General features: G+C 38.3%; 1 protein-coding gene across 1 annotated transcript in view; it reads right to left on the reverse strand.

The window, feature by feature from the left end:
• LOC101602969 (fasciculation and elongation protein zeta-1-like) overlaps positions 1-19,344 on the reverse strand; it is a 187,198-nt gene extending 167,854 nt beyond the window's left edge. The window contains exon 1 of the mRNA XM_045139928.1: positions 19,121-19,344. Within this exon, the coding sequence (XP_044995863.1) occupies positions 19,121-19,344 (224 nt within the window). The remainder of the gene's footprint in view (positions 1-19,120) is intronic.
• Between the last annotated feature and the right edge of the window lie 534 nt (positions 19,345-19,878).

A 19,878-nucleotide genomic window follows, 5' to 3' on the forward strand; every position in this document is an offset into this window, starting at 1 on the left:
GGATAATATGGATGAAATGGATGAATTCCTGGACACATTCCAAATACCAAAGATAAACTCAGAGCAGTTTAATGTCCCAAACCAACCTATCACAAACACCAAATTTGAAAGGGTAATCAAAAACCTCCCTAGGAAGAAGAGTCCAGGACCGGATGGTTTTTTTAGCTGAATTATATAAAACCTTCATGGAAGAACTGAAAATAATTTTTCTCAAATTGTGCCATACATTGGGGAACAGGGAAAGCTCCCCAACTCCTTTTATAAAGCTAGTATCACCCTAATACCAAAACCAAGCAGAGAGGCCACAAAAAAAGAAAATTACAAGCTTATTCCCCTGATGAACTTAGATGCAAAGATCCTGAAGCTAGTATCACCCTAATGCCAAAACCAAGCTGAGATGCCAAAAGAAAAGAAAATTCCAGGCCTATTTCCCTGATGAACTTAGATGCAAAGATACTGAACAAAGTCCTCACAAACCAAATTCAACAGTACATAAAAAGCATTATCCACCTGGATCAAGTAGGCTTCATCCCAGGAACACAGGGATGGTTCAACATATGGAAACCTGTCAATGTAATACACCACATAAACAAGCTCAAAAACAAAAAACACATGATCATCTCAATAAATGCAGAAAAGGCCTATGACAAAATACAGCGTCATTTAGTGATCAAAACATTGGAGAAAACAGACATGGGTATACCTCAACATAATAAAGGCTATATATAAAGATGCTAAAGTCAAAATAATACTTAATGGGGAGAGACTGAAGGAACTCCCATTGAGATCAGGAACAAGACAGGGGTGTCCACTCTCACCTCTGCTCTTCAACATAGTATTGGAAGTACTAGCTTAAGCAATAAGACAGGAGAAATAAATAAAATGGATACAAATTGGAAAGGAAGAAGTTAAGCTAGCCCTTTTTCCATATGACATGATTCTATACATAAGTGACCTGAGAACCTCCATCTCAAAACTCTTAAAAATGATTAACTCCTTAAGTAAATTAGCAAGATAAAAAAATCAATGCACAAAAATCAGTAGCCTTTCTGTATGCAAAAGACAAAAATTCAGAGAAAGAAATTAGTGATATTGTCCCACTTTTAAATAGCATCAAAAAATAAAACAAGATACCTTGGAATAACATTAACTAAGGAGGTGAAAGACCATTACAATGAAAACATAAAAACCCTCAAGAGAGAAATTGAGGAGGACTTGAGAAAATGGAAAGACCTCCCATTCTCCTGGATAGGCAGAATTAACATTGTGAAAATGTCAGTCTTACCAAAAGCAATTTATAGATTTAATGAAATTCCAATAAAGAGCCCAACATGTTTCTTCACCGAGATAAAAAAAAAATATATCTCATAATTCATATGGAATGGCAGAAGGCCTCAGATATCCAGGCATATCCTCAGCAAAATAAACACCTCTGGAGGCATAACAGTACCTGATCAAAAGCTATACTGCAAAGCTATAGCAACCAAAACAACATGGTATTGGCATAAAAACAGGAACATAGACCAATGGAACAGAATCAAGAACCCAGTCTTGGGGTCAAGTAACTACAGCTACTTGATATTTGACAAAGCTAACAATGTACACTGGAAAAAAGACAGCAGCTTCAAGAAATGGTGCTGGAAAAACCAAATAACCATATGCAGGAAAATTAAACTCGATCCACACATTTCACCATGCACAAAAGTCAAGTCTAAATGGATCAAAGACTTCAGTATAAGACTAGAAATTCTGCTACTAGTGGAAGAAAAAATAGGAAGAACTTTCCATGATATAGGAGTGGGAAAGACTTCCCGAACAAAAGCCCAGTAGCCCAGGAAATTAAACAATCACTCAACTATTAGGATCTCATGAAGCTTAAAAGTTTGTTCACAGACAAACAATAAGCAGAGTCAATAGACTTCCCACAGAATGGGAGAAAATCTTTGCTGTATACACATAGGACAGAGGCCTAATTTCTAGAACCTACAGAGGACTCAAAAACCTAAAAAATAAAAGTCAAACAAACCACTCACAAAATGGGGCAGAGAACTGCCCAGGGAGTTCTCAGAGGAAGAAACACAAATCGAATACACACACTTAAGAAAAGTTCAACATCCCTAATCATCAGGGAAATGCAAATTAACACAACTATGAGATTGCACCTTACTCCAGTGAGGATAGCAAACATTAAAAAATCTAATGACAACAAATGCTAGCAAGATTTGGAGAAATAGGGACCCTAATTCACTGTTGGGAATGCAAGCTGGTACAGCCACTATGGAAAGAAATGTGGAGACTCCTAAACAGGATGACTATAGTGGTACCAACAGACCCAGTTATTCCCTTACTAGGCATTTATCCTAAAAGCTCCAAACCTCAGCTCAGAGATATTGCTCAACTATGTTTATAGCAGCTCAATTCATAATAGCTGTAATCAACCCAGATGTTCTTCATTAGATGAATGTATAACTAAAATGTGGTATATCTACAAGATGGAATTCTACAAAGCAGTAATGAAAAATGACACAATGAAATTTGAAGAAAAATTGTCAAACTTGGAATAGATCATTCTCAGCAAACTCACCCAATCACAGAAAGGTAATCATCACATAATCTCACTCATCTGAGGCTCCTAACCTGAATCTGCCCATGATATTCACATACCTAATACACATCTTGAGGACTGGACAATAGGGATGGTAGGGTGAAAGGGGAGGGTAAGGAGGGGGGAGCAAAATACTGGACCCAAATGGAAATGGCACCATAAAATCCTACATCGTGAAAGACATACTAACCTTCATCAGGTGTTTAGAGAGAATTCCTGATTCACAGGGGCCTGGATAGGGTATGATAAAAAACTATCCTTGGGCTGGAGAGATGGCTAAGTGGTTAAGCACTTGCCTGTGAAGCATAAGGTCACCAGTTCAAGGCTCAATACCCCAGGACCCACATTAGCCAGATGCAGAAGGGGGTGCATGCATCTGGAGTTCATTTGTAGTAGCTGGAAGCCCTGGTGTGCCCATTTTCTCTCTCTCTCTCTTCCCTTTCTCTTAAAGAGAAAGAAACAGAAGATTGAGGATAGTTTTTTTTTTAATTTTTTTTTATTTTTATTTATTTATTTGAAAGTGACAGACAGAGAGAGAAAGAGGGAGAGAGAGAGAGAGGGAGAGAATGGGTGCACCAGGGCCTCCAGCCACTGCAAACGATCTCCAGAGGCATGTGCCACCTTGGGCATCTGGCTAATGTGGGTCCTGGGGAATTGAGCCTCGAACCAGAGTCTTTAGGCTTCACAGTCAAATGCTTAACCACTATGCAATCTGTCCAGCACTTTTAATTTTTTTTGTTTATTTTTATCTCTTTATTTATTATATTACCTGTATTTTTTTCCTTCTCCCTTGGCTCTGACCTGTAACCCCCAGTACCAGCATGTGGGTAATATCCACAATGAGCTGTTGATCAGAGAGACTTATGAGGTTTCCCAAAAGAAGACAGAATCTGTCAAAGTATTTGATAACCCACCAAAGGAAAGACCCTACTGCCGAAGACACCATATGCTGTTGGGACAGAACATGGAGCAACTGGCTGGAAACTGGAAGAGAGTCAATCCCCAGACAATTAGCTTGTTTAGTGCCAGAAGGTGTTATATGAATGACTGGAGGAAAATGACCAATGTCTGTGTAAGCAGCTGTGTTCTAAGTTACTCAACAGCAATCAACCTGACATGATGCTCACCCAAGTACAATGGTAGCACACAGCCATGGTAGGTTACCAATTGCTCTTTATTTGGCTAACAGATCTGCTCAGTGGAATGGAACCCATGCCTGGACTGGGGAAACAAGTCAGAACCATATCCAAAAACAAGCTTGCTCTCCAATATCAAGCTCCCACCAATAGTGGGCTACAAGAGGGCCTACATCTATTAAATTATCTCTAAAATAACAATGGTTATCCATGTATCTTGCACTGACCTCACTCTCCATTGGAGAATTTGCTTATGTTTTTCAGATGGATGCAGAACCTGAAGAGATAATCAGCCCATCGCACCCCACCAGCTGTAACCATAGTTAGTGGGGTAATGAGCAAGAGATGCTTTCTCAGTGAACCTGGTTCAGCACAATGGTGAAGTAGACAGACATAGACAACACTCAGCTCCTACCAAATCAGATATTCTGAGACACAGAAACTCCCAAGTCTTCCCATCACTGAAATAAACCTAAAATGAACCCAACATGGTTCAGGGAAACTTGTGGTAGAGGGGGCAGAGAGATTGTGAAAGCCATAAGTTGGATTATTATGCACACAGACATTTCCTCTCTCCCACAACTTAACATCACCCCCACAATGCAACACCACAATCCATGGGGGGTGGTGAAGACAGGGAGAAGGCTAACGATGGTACCATCATGGCTGTATACACACTACATACATAAACAATGAAAAATTTAAAGATGCAATAGTTTATATGTAAACTGATGAAATAATTCAAATAGTAAAATAAAATGAAAAATTACAGGCTAAGGTATTGACTATAAGATGCCAGTAAGTTTAAAGCCAGTAATGGAGTTCCTGGAGCATCCAACTGAAGTCACCCTGTGTGAAGGGTCCCTGGCAGAACTGTCATGGATGTTTGCCCAGTTTTGTCCGCTCCTCCTGAGTTTCTGGTGGAGTCTGGAACCCTCTCTTCTTCAACTGTCATATCCTGGTGGAATCTGGGACCCTTCCTTCCTTCATTATCTCCTTGTGGAGTCTGGAATCCTCCCTTCATCAGCTGTCATCTCCCACCAGTGTGGTTGAAGCCCCAGAGTTGAAGAGATTCTATGCTGAGAGTGAGAACATCCCACTATGACATCCTTGGTTCTCCTCTCACCATGACAACAGGATGCCTGACAACAGAGAAGTTTACATATGCTCCTCATTTTTGTACCCAAGTACAGTGGAAGATCCTTAGAGGTAAAGGAAAGAGTGAAAAGACAGACAACAGACAAGAATCATACCAAACAGTCTTCATATCCTGTACTAGTCACCAACTCCAGTGCACTTAGAGATGTCTTATAATCACCCTGTTAGGTGGGGAATAGTGATGGGCCCTTGTACAGATGGAGACTCTGAGTCTTGTGAGCTGTTTCCTTCCTCCTTTTAGGCCCAGTCATATGGGAATACTTGTGGTGATCACAGTCTTCACATCTGATTCTCAGGTCTCTCTTGTTTCCATGAAAGCCAGATTTGGACTCTGCTTGGCCTACAGTGAATTCCAGCTGGTGCTCTGCTTTCCTCAATGTGTCCTAAAGACTTTCTGTATCCCAAATGATATAAATATGAGCTCATGGGAAAAAGACTTTCAATGAAGCACTCATTTTGCCTACAAAACAATAAGAAAGCCATACAGTGATCTGTGTTCCTTGAATAGGAAGACTTCTGGGGTTTCCTTACAATACAAGCCATCTGCAAATGTAACTGAATGACATTGACCTTAATAACAACCTGTTCAGTGATGGGGAGCAAACACACTCACTCCCTGATTCACTAAATATTTTAAAAATATTTTATTTATTTACAAGAAGAGAGAAGCATCGAGAGAGAGAGAGAGAGAATGGGCATGCCAGGGCCTCTTGCACCTACAAACTCCAGATGCATGTGACACTTTGTACATTTGGCTTCATGTGGGTACTTGGGAATTGAACCTGGGCAGAGTTTGCCTTCTTAACTGGTCAGTGTTGCTCACGATCTCCTCCTGGGACTAGCACCTGGCACTCAGCTTGTCTTGGGGATGGGTGGAGGCCAGAGGAGTATCTCAATAACACCAGAACCTCGAGCTGCACAGTTTTCACTAAGTCATTGGGAGGATGATTCTAAAAGAAACAAGGGTGAAGGAGTAAAGGAGGTGGTAGGAGGGTTCATAACAAATAAAACAATTTTAATATTAAAAAGTAACCAGTTTTTAAAACAGAGTCTGAGAGTAACATGATTGTGCTAATGATCCCAAAACATGTAGAAGCAAGTATATACATGGCCATGTTAGTCCCAGGAGAGCCATCCTTGACAGCTTGCTTGATAGAGCATGAATACTGGCCTGGAGTGATAGGTTAGCAGTTAAGGCATTTGCCTCCAAGGCCTAAGGACCCAGATTCATTTCCGAAGTATCCATATAAGCCAGATGCACAGGGGGGTGCATGCATCTGGAGTTAGTTGCAGTAGCTGGATGCTCTGGCATGTCCAGTCTGTCCTCCCTCTCTCTCTAAATGGATAAATAAAATTTTAAAAAATAATGATGGTTATGTATTTAGAATGTGGCAACATTTAAAAAGAACATGTTTTACAAGAAATCCAAAGATAGAGTAAGTTATAAGGGAACTAGTATGAGGTTGTAGTCAGTGATTACCAATAGAGAAAACTAAAACCTAAAGTAAGGTTAAAACCACTGCTGGGTTTATAAATAGAGCTTGTCAGGCTGGGGAGATGGCTCAGTAGTGAAAGGCACTTGTTTGTAAAGCCTGAAGGCCCAAGTTCAGTTCCCCAACACCCATGTAAAGGCAGTAGTCCATGGTCAGAACTTGTTAGGAAGAGCTGTAAGGCCTCAATCATTGTTGTTTCCTCTTAAAGTCTAGGGTTTTTTTTTGTTTTTTTGTTTTTTTCTGTTCTGCATTATTAGCAATGATTCTTTGATTGTGCTTTCTTGCTGCATAGTTGAGTGTATATAACTGGCCAAAAATTAACCAACTTTTGTTTTACTATCAAAATCAGTTAAAGCTCCATTGAAGCTACTTTTAGGGACCTGGAAAGAGCTCCCTGACATCTTTAGTTTCCGCTGACTAGATGTGCCATGGGTCAATGTCTTGTTAAACATTTGGCTTGCCTTGGAAGCCCTGAGGATTTTCCTTGGAAGTGTATTCAATAAACAAAATATTAAAAATATTTAAATAATAAATAAAAATAAGATGGTAATAATATTCATCCTGTTTGTAGTGATTGAAATATAGGAAAGCTTAAATGCTCAATAATACAATATTGGTTATATTAAGACTATATAGAGTAAGTTCCATAACATTAAGTGGATAAAAACAAGACATAATGCTTTACATGTGATACGATCCAATAGATATATAAAGATATAAACATAGATACAAATATAGATGATGACTATATACAAAATGGTTTCAGTGTTTATGTCTTTGAGTGGTGATATTACCAGGAGACACTTTCAAACAATCACTATTTCTATGTCAAATGTGTTTTTTTTTTTTTACAAACAAAGAACTGCTTTTTGGAAGAATTTTTGAGACAATTTATTTAGACAATAGCATGAAATGCTTATGAAAACCTATCTCATATCGATGTTATCGGTATTGCTCCAGAATCATTAGATAAGGAAAAATGAATAAAAATAGACAGTAAAGATAGAATGAGAGATTTTTTTATCTAATCTCCAGGTTTGAAAGACCTTTTATGTATTATACAAAACCAGAAACTCAGGATCAAAGTATTTGCAACAAATGACATAGAAAATGTGTTAAAATCATTAGAATAAAAAGATTTAAAATTAATTAATAATATTCCATCTTTAATATACAATGGTTTTAAATAAACAAATTTAAATACTCTGCAGAGAAATAAGAAGTTTTGTATAAACAATATATATAAGAATACTGTGGTGGTTTGATTCAGGTGTCCCCCATAAACAGGTGTTCTGAATGCTAGGTCCCCAGCTGATTGGGGTTTTTGGAAATTAACACTTCCAGGAAGCAGTGTATTGTTGGGGTGGGCTTATAGGTGTTATAGCCAGTTTCCCCATGCCAGTGTTTGGTACACTCTCCTGTTGCTATTGTCCACCTGATGTTGGCCAGGGGCTGATGTCCACCCTCTACTCATGCCATCGTTTTCCCTGCCATCATGGAGCTTCCCCTCGAGCCTGTAAGCCAAAATAAACCTATTTTTTCCAAAGCTGCTCTTGGTTGGGTGATTTCTGCCAGCAGTACGAACCTGACTACAATAAACACACAAGCAGGTCAGCCTAGGCTAGCAAGACCCTACCTAAAAAAAAAAAAAAAAGAAAAAAGAAAACAGAAAAAAAAAAGAATACACATACAAGTGACAATTATAAAATTATTTCAAAATAATTATTAATCCTAATAAATATTTTCTATATTGTTTATGTCTTAAATAATATAGATAATTAAGTATTTCATAAAATCAGTATTATAAATCACTGTAATTTCCTTATAGTTCTCAGGATATACACAAAGATTATTCGTAACTATGGTAAAATTTACTTTGATTAGCATACAAATAATTAGGTTTCATTTCAAATATATTTTTGTTTCCTTCTCCCAATCCAAATTTCCTGTCTCCCCTCCTCCCTAAGCCCTTCCCCTAACTTAACCTTTTTTTTCCACTTCACACTACATGTTGTCTTTTATTCCTTTCCCTTTTTCATTACCTATTCTTCCCCTCTTACTATATATCTTGAATCATAGCTTATATCCTCTCTCATACCCCTTATTAAAACATATAAATATTAAAAGTAAAATTTAAATAGGAGGGCTAGAAAGATTGATCAGTGGTTAAGGGCACTTGCTTGCAAGCTCTAATGACCTAGGCTTGATTCCCTAGTACCCATGAAAACCCGGGTGCACAGAGTGACACACACATATGGAGTTTGTTTGCAATGGTGGGAGGGCCTGGCTTGCCCATCCATTCTCTCTCTCTCTCTCTCTCTCTTTCTCTCTCTCCCCTTGCAAATAAATACCAAAAATATTTTTTTTAAATTTTCATAAGAATGGAAGCATGAAATTTTTCTTTCTGAAAATAAGTTACTACACTGTGTGTTTTCAATTCCAGTCATTTTACAGCAAATTTCAAAACCTCATTTTCAATAAAAATGTAAATTTCCCTAAAAATGTGCCAACATACAAATTGATTATAATAGTTATTCATATATACTAAATGTGAGTATAACATTGTTATATACATTTTATGTGAAGAATACTGATAATTGTACATAAGGGGTTATTTTGGCAAAGTCAGCATTAACAAAATTAAACTTAGAAGCACCCTAGAAGGAATTGTGAGAAAAATCTACAAAAAAACTACATATACTTACATAAAGGATATATAATTCTTATCATTCCATATATTTATTGTAAGTGTTATAAAATATTTATGTTCATTCTTAGTAGCAGGTATATTTTATGTGACTTTATTTAATTGTATTAATTTGAGAGAGAGAGAGAGATAGAAACTGTGCCCATCAGGGCCCCTTGCTGTTACAAATGAACTCCAGACATGTGTGCCATTTTGTGCATCTGGCTTTATGTGGGTAATTAACAAACAAAGCCAGGTCTGTAGGCTTTGGAAACAAGTGACTTTAACTGTTAAACCATCTCTCCAACCCTATGATGGTATTGTCACATATGTACTTTTCCAGAAGTAAAGCACATCTGTGTTTGAGTTAGTTTCCATTTGCTATTACAGGTGTCTGTCTGAAGACTAAAATACAAATAAACATTTCAACGTGTTGATTTTAAAATTCATCCATCCATATGCCCTGAAAAAAAGTTTTTATTGTCAATGGAAATATTTGTAAAATGTTATACCAAGAATCTCTTATTACATAATTATATAATTCCTGATTATCTCTGTCATCTCCTTCATTTTAGTCCTCAAATATACTGGACTATTTCATCAGGTCAAAAAGTTTATAAAGGAAGTTTTCCTTTTCTTTCCCAATTATATAAATGAAAATCCTAGCTATGCTACGCAGAAATGTTTAATGCCCCCATCATATTCCTTTTCTATAGCAACAGTCATCATCTTAGACTTTCAATCTGATGTCTACAATAGCCATTTTGTTTCTTCAAACAGCAAATTGAACAGGATCAGGTGAGCTCGCACTTCTGCTCCCTTTCAACAGGCCTTTGGCCCCTAAAGCACAGCACTCTATCACCCCTTGATCTCCCAGCTGAAAGTACAACCCAGCATGACAATTAGTGCCAACATGGCTATCGGTGAATCTATCAGGACACACTGTGAAGAACAGGGAACAAAATAATTTGTTTTAAGGATACAGCTGAGAAATATGGAATTGAAACAGATTTTCTATTCAAAATCAGCTTGTCATCTAACTAAAATATTTTTTCTAAAGTAATGTTTCATAACAGTACCATAGGATAATATAACTCACCTTAATTGATTATACTGCTGCCCTTTTCATCATTGCCATCAACATTACCAGCGTTGCTAGTCTGAATGAAAGTTCCAAGCTTTTGGAATGCATTCATACACATTGTTTAGGCATGCATCTACATACACAGAAATTGAGAAGTTGGGATATATATTAATAAATTCATTTCAATAGATGAATATGAGGTTCAGAGTGATTAATCCATCCATAATTACACTTTTTTTTACTAGGACAAATAACTAAAATTAGGCCTATCTTAAAACTATCTCTAGATGTTAACTTTCATGTGGCCTATTTATGAATCTTTTCTCTGTACATTCTCCACAGTACCATTACATTTGCCACATAGCAAGTTCTTAACTAAAGTTAAATGTCATCAAATTTATATAGGCACAAGATGCTCAGTGCTGTTAGTCATTAGGGAAGTGGTATTATCTCATATCCACTAGGATGGCTGTAAATTAAAAGATAAATTATTTGAGAGAATATATTAAGAAATTAAAACGCTCTTACATTGTTGATGGGGATGAAAATGAGTATAACTCCTTTGGAAACATATTTGGCAGCTCTTGGCATTGTTAAATATTTACCCTATAACCCAATATCCCACTTACAAAGAAATGGAATTCCACCAAGACAGAAATAAATACCTGCACACAAACTTAAGATGGGTATTTATAGCAAGATTATTAGTTATAGCCCCCAAATGGGATCAATCCAAATATACTTCACTTGATAACTAGATAAAACACGATATATTTAGAAAACACACTGTTATTCTATCATAAAAAGAATGAACTCCTGGTCTACCAGATAAGATTGATAAATTTTGAAAGCACTCTACTAAGTGAAAGAATACCAAAATATAAGAACACATATTTTATGATTCTTCTGATATGAAATGTCCAAGATAGATGAACCCATAGATAATAAAAGATCAGTTGATTGAGGGAGATTGAGGATGAGGTATAAAGACAAAAATAAAATGAGTGATTAGTACATGCTTTATTGTTGTGATGAGCAAATGTACTTAGATTAGTGTTGATAGATATATAACTGCACATGCTGAAATATATAGTTAAATAGTTTAAAAGGGTATGATATGTAGCATATAAAGTCCTCTTATGGGCTGGAGAGATGGCTTAGCGGTTAAGCGCTTGCCTGTGAAGCCTAAGGACCCCTGTTCGAGGCTCGATTCCCCAGGTCCCACGTTAGCCAGATGCACAAGGGGGCGCATGCATCTGGAGTTCGTTTGCAGTGGCTGGAGGCCCTGGCGCACCCATTCTCTCTCTCTCCCTCTATCTGTCTTTCTCTCTATGTCTGTCGCTCTCAAATAAATAAATAAAAAATGAACAAAAAAAATTAAAAAAATAAAGTCCTCTTATATTTCAAAAATAAGTGGGTTATAAAACACAATATTACATGTTGTGTCAGTAATTGAAAACAAAACTGTTAAAGCTTTCCATGGCTTTTATCCCTAAACCATAGCAATGTATGCCTAGAAATAGAGACAACAAACATTTTAGGAATTAACCACAATTGTTTTCCTACCTACCCTAATATTACAGTTTGAATCATGCCTGCCTTCCTTAAAAATAACATTTGTCCTTTTATTTTAATCCCTATGAAAATTTTTATTTCTACTAAAATGGCAAATTCTCTTAATTGAATATTGTGATGTAATAGAATCCTAGAAACACCAATTAATAGAGGTAGCAAGTAACAAATTATAAACACAATTAAAACAGAAACAAATTTAAATCTAGACTTTTAAACAGCCTCCAGTGCTTCATTAGCACAGAATAAATTTTAGCACACATCGGTAGAGTAATTGACACATTTGAAAAATAAAACTATTCTTTGATAATACCCCAATTACTTGATAATTCGTAGACATGACCATTGACATAATTTGCTACAAAAATGTGAATAAACTTGATAGGATTCTTGCATCTGAAAGTGTGAAACTATGAAGTAGAAAGCTCATCTTAGCTTACGGCCAAGGAGGCTTTGGGCTTTTTATTCAAGACCTCATCTACTAAGTATATTCCAATAGAAAACAAATGTTTTGTTCCGAAACGCTGGGCATAATATGGCTGAATTGAAAACATTCATTTTTTTCAGTCCAGGAATAATACCTGCAAAATATAATATCTGTGACTATGTAAAGAGACTCATCCAGAATGAGAAATATTTGGAAACACTGAAAGAAATAGTGACTTGCAGATATGATGTGTATTTATTTCCCTCTCCTACTTCCACCAGCCTGCAGGAAGAAAAGTTACAGTAGCCAGCGATTTCAAACGCTGTACCAGGGGGGAAAGTTACATAAGGCTAATGGGTGACAGCTTGGCTTGCAAAGCAAATAACCACTTTGAACTGAATTTGTGAGAACAGACAGTCAACAACAGTTAGTGGGAAAAGCGTCAATCAATCTTTATTCTGATAGACAAAATAATGAATGGCCTAAACTTCAGAAAACTGCTGTACAATATTAACTTTTCATTTATTTTTTTTTATTTGACATCTGTTAAGTATAATTCATTCTTTCATTTTTCAGATAATTTCTACTGACTTCTGTCTTCACAACATGTAACACACAGGCCCACGGTGAATACCAGTAATCCCACTGAGGAGGGTCATCAGTGGAAGGGGGGAAGGAGGAGGAAAATGATGGTACCAACACATGATGTGTCCATACAAAGATCCTACTTAATAAAAAGAAATACAATTTGGTTTTGTTGATTCTCATACCCTCTCCTTTCCTCAACACTTTTCTACCCCCCAGAATGTCTTCCCCCTTATATCCTTCTCCTTCCGTTTACATATGACACATGTCCTTTTGAATTTCCCACCTCATTCTTCTACTTACTCTTGCTTACCATTCTGTTTTTATAGTTTTTACCCATATTCCTCTTATATATATATATATATATATATATATATATATATATATATATATATATATATATATGTGCTAGTTACACATATCAGAGAGAACATGTAATTTTTGTCTTTCTGAGTTCTAGACAGTTTACTAAATATGATTCTTTCCAGGTCCATCCATTTTCCTATAAATTTTATAATTTAATTTCTCTATACTGATGAGTAGAATTCCACTGTGTGGATACCACATTTTCCTTATTCATTAATCTGTCACTGCTGTAGAATTGTTCTTATAATTTCTGATTTCGCTGGTCCTGTGCTTTGTCACTGTGGTAGTTTGAATTGATGCCCCCCACTAGATTCAGGAGTTCATTAAAGAGACTAACTTATTAGATTTCCAGCTGCCTGGCTAGAGGAGGTGTCGCTGTGGGCAGATCCTAGAGTCCAGCCCTAAGGTGTGTTTGAGGGAAGATTTGAATTTCAGCCAAATGTATGCAGACTTCTTGAGCTCTTCTTGCTTGGGGTCCTTACATTCTTAGAAGTGCTTGCTTCTGGTGCTTCTGGTAGTATTTCTCTCTGCATGGACCTGTGAAAGGGGGCCAGCTTCTTCTGCCATTTTGGAACTTCCCCCTGGATCTGTAAATTTCAAATAATTTCCATTTCTCCTATAAACTATGTCTGGTTTGGAGGTTCATCCCAGCAACATGAAGCTGACTGCAAGTGCCACCAAACTAAATTTTACTGTAGACCCAATGAATATTATGCTGTTGGGTGTTTGAAGAATATTCCAGGGTTGGATTGATGGCTCAGCAGTTAAGGTGCTTGCCTGCAACAACTCATGTTCAATTCCCTAGTACCCATATAATAGCTGGATGCACAATGTGGCACATGCATCTAGAGTTTGCTTGCAGTGGCTAGAGGCCCCTGCATGCATGTGTCCTCTCTCTCTCTCTCCAACTAAATTAACAAAAACATTAAACATTCAAAAATGGAGTATTCCACATGTGCCATTGGTTATTCTGTTTTGGTATCTTCAGACTGTAATAAACTTTATCTTTTCTAATTTCTTAATAAAATAGAATAAAATGTAAGAAATTATCCTTTATCAAAATAAAAACAAAAAGAAGTCCTTACATATGTGCCAACATTTCACCTGCACAAACAACACAACAGCTGCTGTTCTGCTTCCTTGTTTAAAACAGTAGTTACCACACCTATGTCTACTCATTATTGATGCCAATGAATTTAAGTTGTTTCCTTTATCAGAAATGCTTTCATACTCCTTCTTAGAAATGCTTTCAAATGCTTACACACTTGTTGTGGATGATTTTTATAGTTAAAAGTTCAGTTACAGAGCTAGAGAGATGGCTTAGCGGTTAAGGCACTTGCCTGGGAAGCCAAAGGACCCAGGTTCAATTACCCTGTACCCACATAAGCTAGATGCACAGGGGTTACGTGCATCTGGAGTTTGCTTGCAATGGCTGGAGGCCCTGGTACACCAATTCTCTGTCTCCGTGTTCTCTCTCTCTCTCTCTCTCTCTCTCTCTCTCTCTCTCTCTCTCTCTCCTAGCAAATGAATAAATAATGTAGTCTTCATTTAATTTTTTAAAGAAAGTTCAGTTACAGACACAGTCTGTGAAATTCAGGACTCTGAGTTTGGGGAAGCATATTACAACGATGAAATTTTCCTTTCTAGTGTTTCATTAATTCTACTAGGCAAGCAGCTGCTATTCTGCTTGAATATAGCCAACGATACAAATGGTTCAAAATGAGAACCACTCTTGTTGTTGTTATCGTCGTTGTTATTGTTTTGTATTAAGGGCATCACGGAGCCTATGCTGGCCTCAAACTTGCTATATACTTGAGAATGATGTTGAGCTTCTGATTTTCATGCCTCTATCTCCTGAATGCTAAGATCACAGACATGTGCTGTCACACTTGCTTGAAACAGATGCTGCTGATCAAACCCAGGGCTTCTTGCACTCTAGCCAAGCACTTCATCAACTCAGTTAGCCCCCATAGTGATAATCTTTTAAAGATAAAATGAAGTCCTAATTGAGTAAACACCTGACTTTCCATTACCTGTCATTATTTTTTTCATTTCTGGCAAGGGATATATAATAATGGGCTTACACATATTAAGTATTTTTTGTTAAGGATGACTACAAAGGTAAGAATCAGTTTTGTTCACTCTTTTTCTTTTGAAATTTTTCTTATATTTATTTTTATTCTTCTGAGAGAGAAAGGAAGAAAGAGAGAGAGAGAGAGAGAATGGGCACCCCAGGGCTTTCAACCACTATAAACAATCATCATACTCATGTGCACCTTGTGCATCTGGCTTATGTGGGTCCTGGGTGATTGAACCTGGGTCCTTTGGCTTTGTGGCCAAGCACCTTAACTACTAAGCTATATTTCCAGCCCTATTCACCCTTCTCTCTAAGAAGCATCATTTATTCCCAGATATGCCCTACCTTGGCTACAGAAGAACACCTACCAATTTGAGCTAGGTATACTAAGTGCAGGGATATCTATTTAACAATATTTTCATAGGTCCTAAACTTGAGGTATTACAAAGCTATAATTGAGCCTACATTATGGAATAAACACTACAAGTCTAAATCACTGTTATGAGCATGCATGCTTCCTAAACATGCACAGTAAATTATTTTAAAAAAGTATATTGGTACAACCTAATGAAATACAGGTGGCCTTCTTAGTCTGGAGCGTTATCACTAGTAAGTGAAAAAGCTCAAAGTCAGCAGGCAGTAGTAGAACCTAGTTAGCTGGGGCACACCCTAAAGAGGATAACTGCTAGTCATCAAATAGAGAGTATTTGTGTGTGGAAATTAAAACAATGATATGACAAATTCTTCTCTGAGATTTCAAATTTTGGATTAAACTTTCTGAGTTCTGTATTACTGGACATCTAAAAGTCAATTGTAGCCCATTACTGGCCTCTTTGCAACTTCAAAGCTACCAACTTTCCTTCCAAGGGAAATTAATATAACTATTTAGTCTGAGTATAAGGTGGCTAGAAAAATGTCTTTCCTGGATTGTCTTCTTTCATCAATGTTGTTGGGTATTGCTTCATTCATATCATCCATGGTAATTCCCCTCTCAGTCAATCTATGTAGCCTGATATTATTAGCCAATGTCAATCTTTTTTAAATAAGTAGTTTTGTACTCAGCGAACACAGGCAGTTTGGTACCATTATTAGGCTCATCCATGACCTATCCCTTCCCCTTGACCCCTCCTTGTTGAGGATATGGGTCATGCATTCTGGAGTTATACCACAGTTATGGGTAGGATAAATGTCTCTGTGTATTATGACCCAACATGTGGCTCTGACATTCTTTCCAACCCCTTTTCTGCAAAATTTCCCTGAGCCATGTTGGGATCATTTTTGGTCTGCTTCAGTGATGGGGTGTTGGGGGCCTCTGGGTCTCTGGATCTTTGATTTGGTAGGAGTTGATTTTTCTCTATGTTGATCTCCTTCCTCCTTGTCCTGGTACCCGGTTCACCACAAAAACAGCACCGATGCTTGTTTTGCCAATTTTTCTTAGTTTCATCCGGGGCCCTTTTGAGGTATGATGGGGTGGCTCTCTCCTTAGGATCTGCATCTATCTGAAAAAGAGAAGCAGATTCTCCAACGTAGAGTAAGTTAGCATGACATGTTATTTGCTGCTAAGTACGTTAGACCATGAGTTGCTTGGACAGATATTGGTCGTTTTCCCAGAGTCACTCATGTAGCACCTTTAGGCATTAGATGCAATGAATGTCTGGGGACGGACTCTCTTCCAGCTTCCAGCCATGCCATTCCATTTTAACTGTCAACCACAAAAGGTGTCTTCAGCAGTAGGGTCTTATCACTAGCCTTTGGTGGGTTATCAAGTACTCTGACAGAAATCTGTTTTTCTTTTCGGAAACCTTGTAGGTCTCTCTGATCAAAAGCTCATTGTGGATGATAGTCATATGCTGGTACTGGGAGTTACAGGTCAGTGCCCACTAAGAAAAGGAAGAAAAAGGTCAGAAATATAAATGAGTTAGAGAGAAGAGAGAGAGTGAGAGAGAGAGAGATGGAGGGAGGGAGAGAAGCTGTAGAAGATTAAAGTCAGTCTTCATCATACCCTCTTCAGTGTCTTGTGGCTCAGGTGTTCCCTGCAAGGGCCTGGTGAAGGTTCATCCATTTGGTCTGTCTTTTAGTATGTAGAATTTTATGGTACAATTGCCTTTTAAAGGGTCTAGATTTGTGTTTCCCATTCTCCCATTTCCCTCCCCTCCCTCCCCATCCCTCCTATTGACTAGTCCACAAGATGCTTGCTGGGTATGTAAGGCATCTTGGGTAGATTCAGGTTAGGTGCTGTAGATGAGTGAGACTATGTGGCGATTTTTTTTTTTTTTTCTGTGATTGGGTAAGTTCACTGAGAATGATCTATTCCAGGTTCAACCATATCTCCTCAAACTTCATTGTGTCTTTTTTTTCTTACTGCTGTACAGAATTCCATTGTGTAGATATACCACATCTTAGTTATCCATTCTTCTAGTGATGGACATCTGGGATGGTTCCAGCTCTTAGTTATTATGAATTAAGCCACTACAAACATGGTTGAGCAAACCTCTCTGCCCTATGGTTTGAAGGTTTTAGGGTAGATGCCCAGTAATGGTATAACTGGGTCTGTTGGTATCTCTATAGTCAGCTTTTGCAGGAGTCTCCATATTGCTTTCCAAAGTGGTTGTACCATATTACATTCCCACCAGCAGTGGATAAGTGTTCCTACTTCTCCACATCCTTACCAGCATTCATTTTCTTTTGATTTTTTTTGATGTTTGCTATCCTTATTGGGGTAAGGTGGAATCTCATAGTTGTTTTAATTTGCATTTCTCTGATGATTAAGGATGATGAACATTTTCTTAAGTGTGTGTTTGCCATTTGTGTTTCTTCCTCTGGGAACTGCTTGTTCAGCTCCTTGCCCCATTTTGTGAGTGGGGTGTTTGACTTTGTACTGTTTAGATTTTTGTGTTCTTTGTAGATTCTAGAGATTAGGCCTCTGTCAGTTGGATAACAAGCAAATATTTGCTCCCATTCTGTGGGTAATCTGTTGGCTTTGCTTATTTTATGCTTGTCTGTAAAGAAACCCTTCAGCTTCATGTGATCCCATTGGTTGAGTAACTGTTTAAGATTGTGAGCTACTGTGAGCTACTGTTCAGGAAGTCTTTTTCCATTCCTATATCATGGAAAGTACTTCCTATCTTTTCTTCCAGTAGTAGTCAAGTTTCTCGTCTTACATTTAGGTCTTTGATCCATTTGGATTTGAGTGTTGTGCATGATGAGATATGTGGATCAAGTTTCAGTTTTCTGCATGTGGTTATTCAGTTTGTCTAGCACCATTTGTTGAAGATGCTGTGTTTTTACCAGCCTAAATTGCTAGGGCCTTTGTCAAATATCACGTAGCTATAATTGCTTGACCCAAAGTCCGGGTCCTCAAGTCTATTCCATTGGTCTATACTCCTGTTTTTATGCCAGTACCATGCTGTTTTTATTACTATAGCTTTATAGTATAGCTTTAGATCAGGTATGGTGATGCCACCAGAGGTGTTTCTTTTGCTGAGGATATGTTTGGATATGCGAGGCCTTCTGCCTTTCCATATGAAATTTGAGATCACTTTTTCTATCTATGAAGTACACTGTAGGGATTTTAATTGGAATTGCATTGAATCTGTGTATTGTCATTGGTAGGACTGACATCTTCACAATGTTAATTCTGCCTATCGAGGAGCATGGGATATCTTCCATTTACTCAAGTCCTCCTCAATTTCTTTTTTGAGTATTCTTATGTTTTCATTGTATAGATCTTTCACTTCCTTGGTTAATGTTATTCCAAGGTATTTTGTTGTTGTTGTTGCTATTGAACATGGGACTGACTTCCAGCCAAGATGGCCACTGCCTAGCTGCCCTGCAAAATACCTGGGAAAGAAAGGCAAGACATTAAGGGTTTTCTGGGTCTTCTTGTCAGTGGGAGGGCACAGAGGGGGGGAAAACAGGGAATCCCGGATACCCTCTTGAGCGGGTACACCCCCCCGCTATGCTCTGATCTCGCGCCTGCCGGTCACTGCGCTGTGCTCTGATCTTGTGCTTGGTGGGCCGGCTGCTGCTGTTCTCCAATTGTGCACCCACCAGGTCGCTGTGCCATGCTCTGATCGTGTGCCTCCTGGGCCTGCTGCCGCTGTGCTCCGATTGCACGCCCACCACTGCAGGTGCCTCTGCGCTCCGATTGCACATTCATCGGGCCCAGTCCCACAGCAAGGGCCACATAAGCCAAGACTGAGTCTCTCACTAGTGGGAGTTCAGGTGCCATCCCCTACCTGTCTGACCCAGCCATCCTCCACTCCTCTGTGGCAGGGGAACACAGACTGTTTCTGGGTCCCAATGTTCCCAGCCAGTTTGGACAGCTTCAGGGCTTGGTATCTCAGTCCCCCTCCAAGCTCTAAGGCAGGCAGCTTTGGCAGCATTACCACTTGAGAATTCAGGCAATGTTGGTGCCCCTGTAAGGCAGTAGATAGGCGGCTTTGGCAAGTGAGAGCCAAAGCCCAGTCTTCTTGGCACCTGCCCCAGGCTGCCTCAGATTCCCATTGCGCTAGAGCCTAGGCTGATCCACCCACCTACCTGCCCATACACTGTCATGGGTAGACCATAGCACAAAAGAAATTCCATGAAAAATCAAATGCAAGAAAATCCAGGTAGATCACCCAGTCCTACAAGGAATACATCTAACCAAAACATAGAAGACTCATTAGGATCAGAACATCAAATGGA

Source organism: Jaculus jaculus, chromosome X (assembly GCF_020740685.1).
Source record: "Jaculus jaculus isolate mJacJac1 chromosome X, mJacJac1.mat.Y.cur, whole genome shotgun sequence".
In the NCBI taxonomy this organism is placed as follows: Eukaryota; Metazoa; Chordata; class Mammalia; order Rodentia; family Dipodidae; genus Jaculus; species Jaculus jaculus.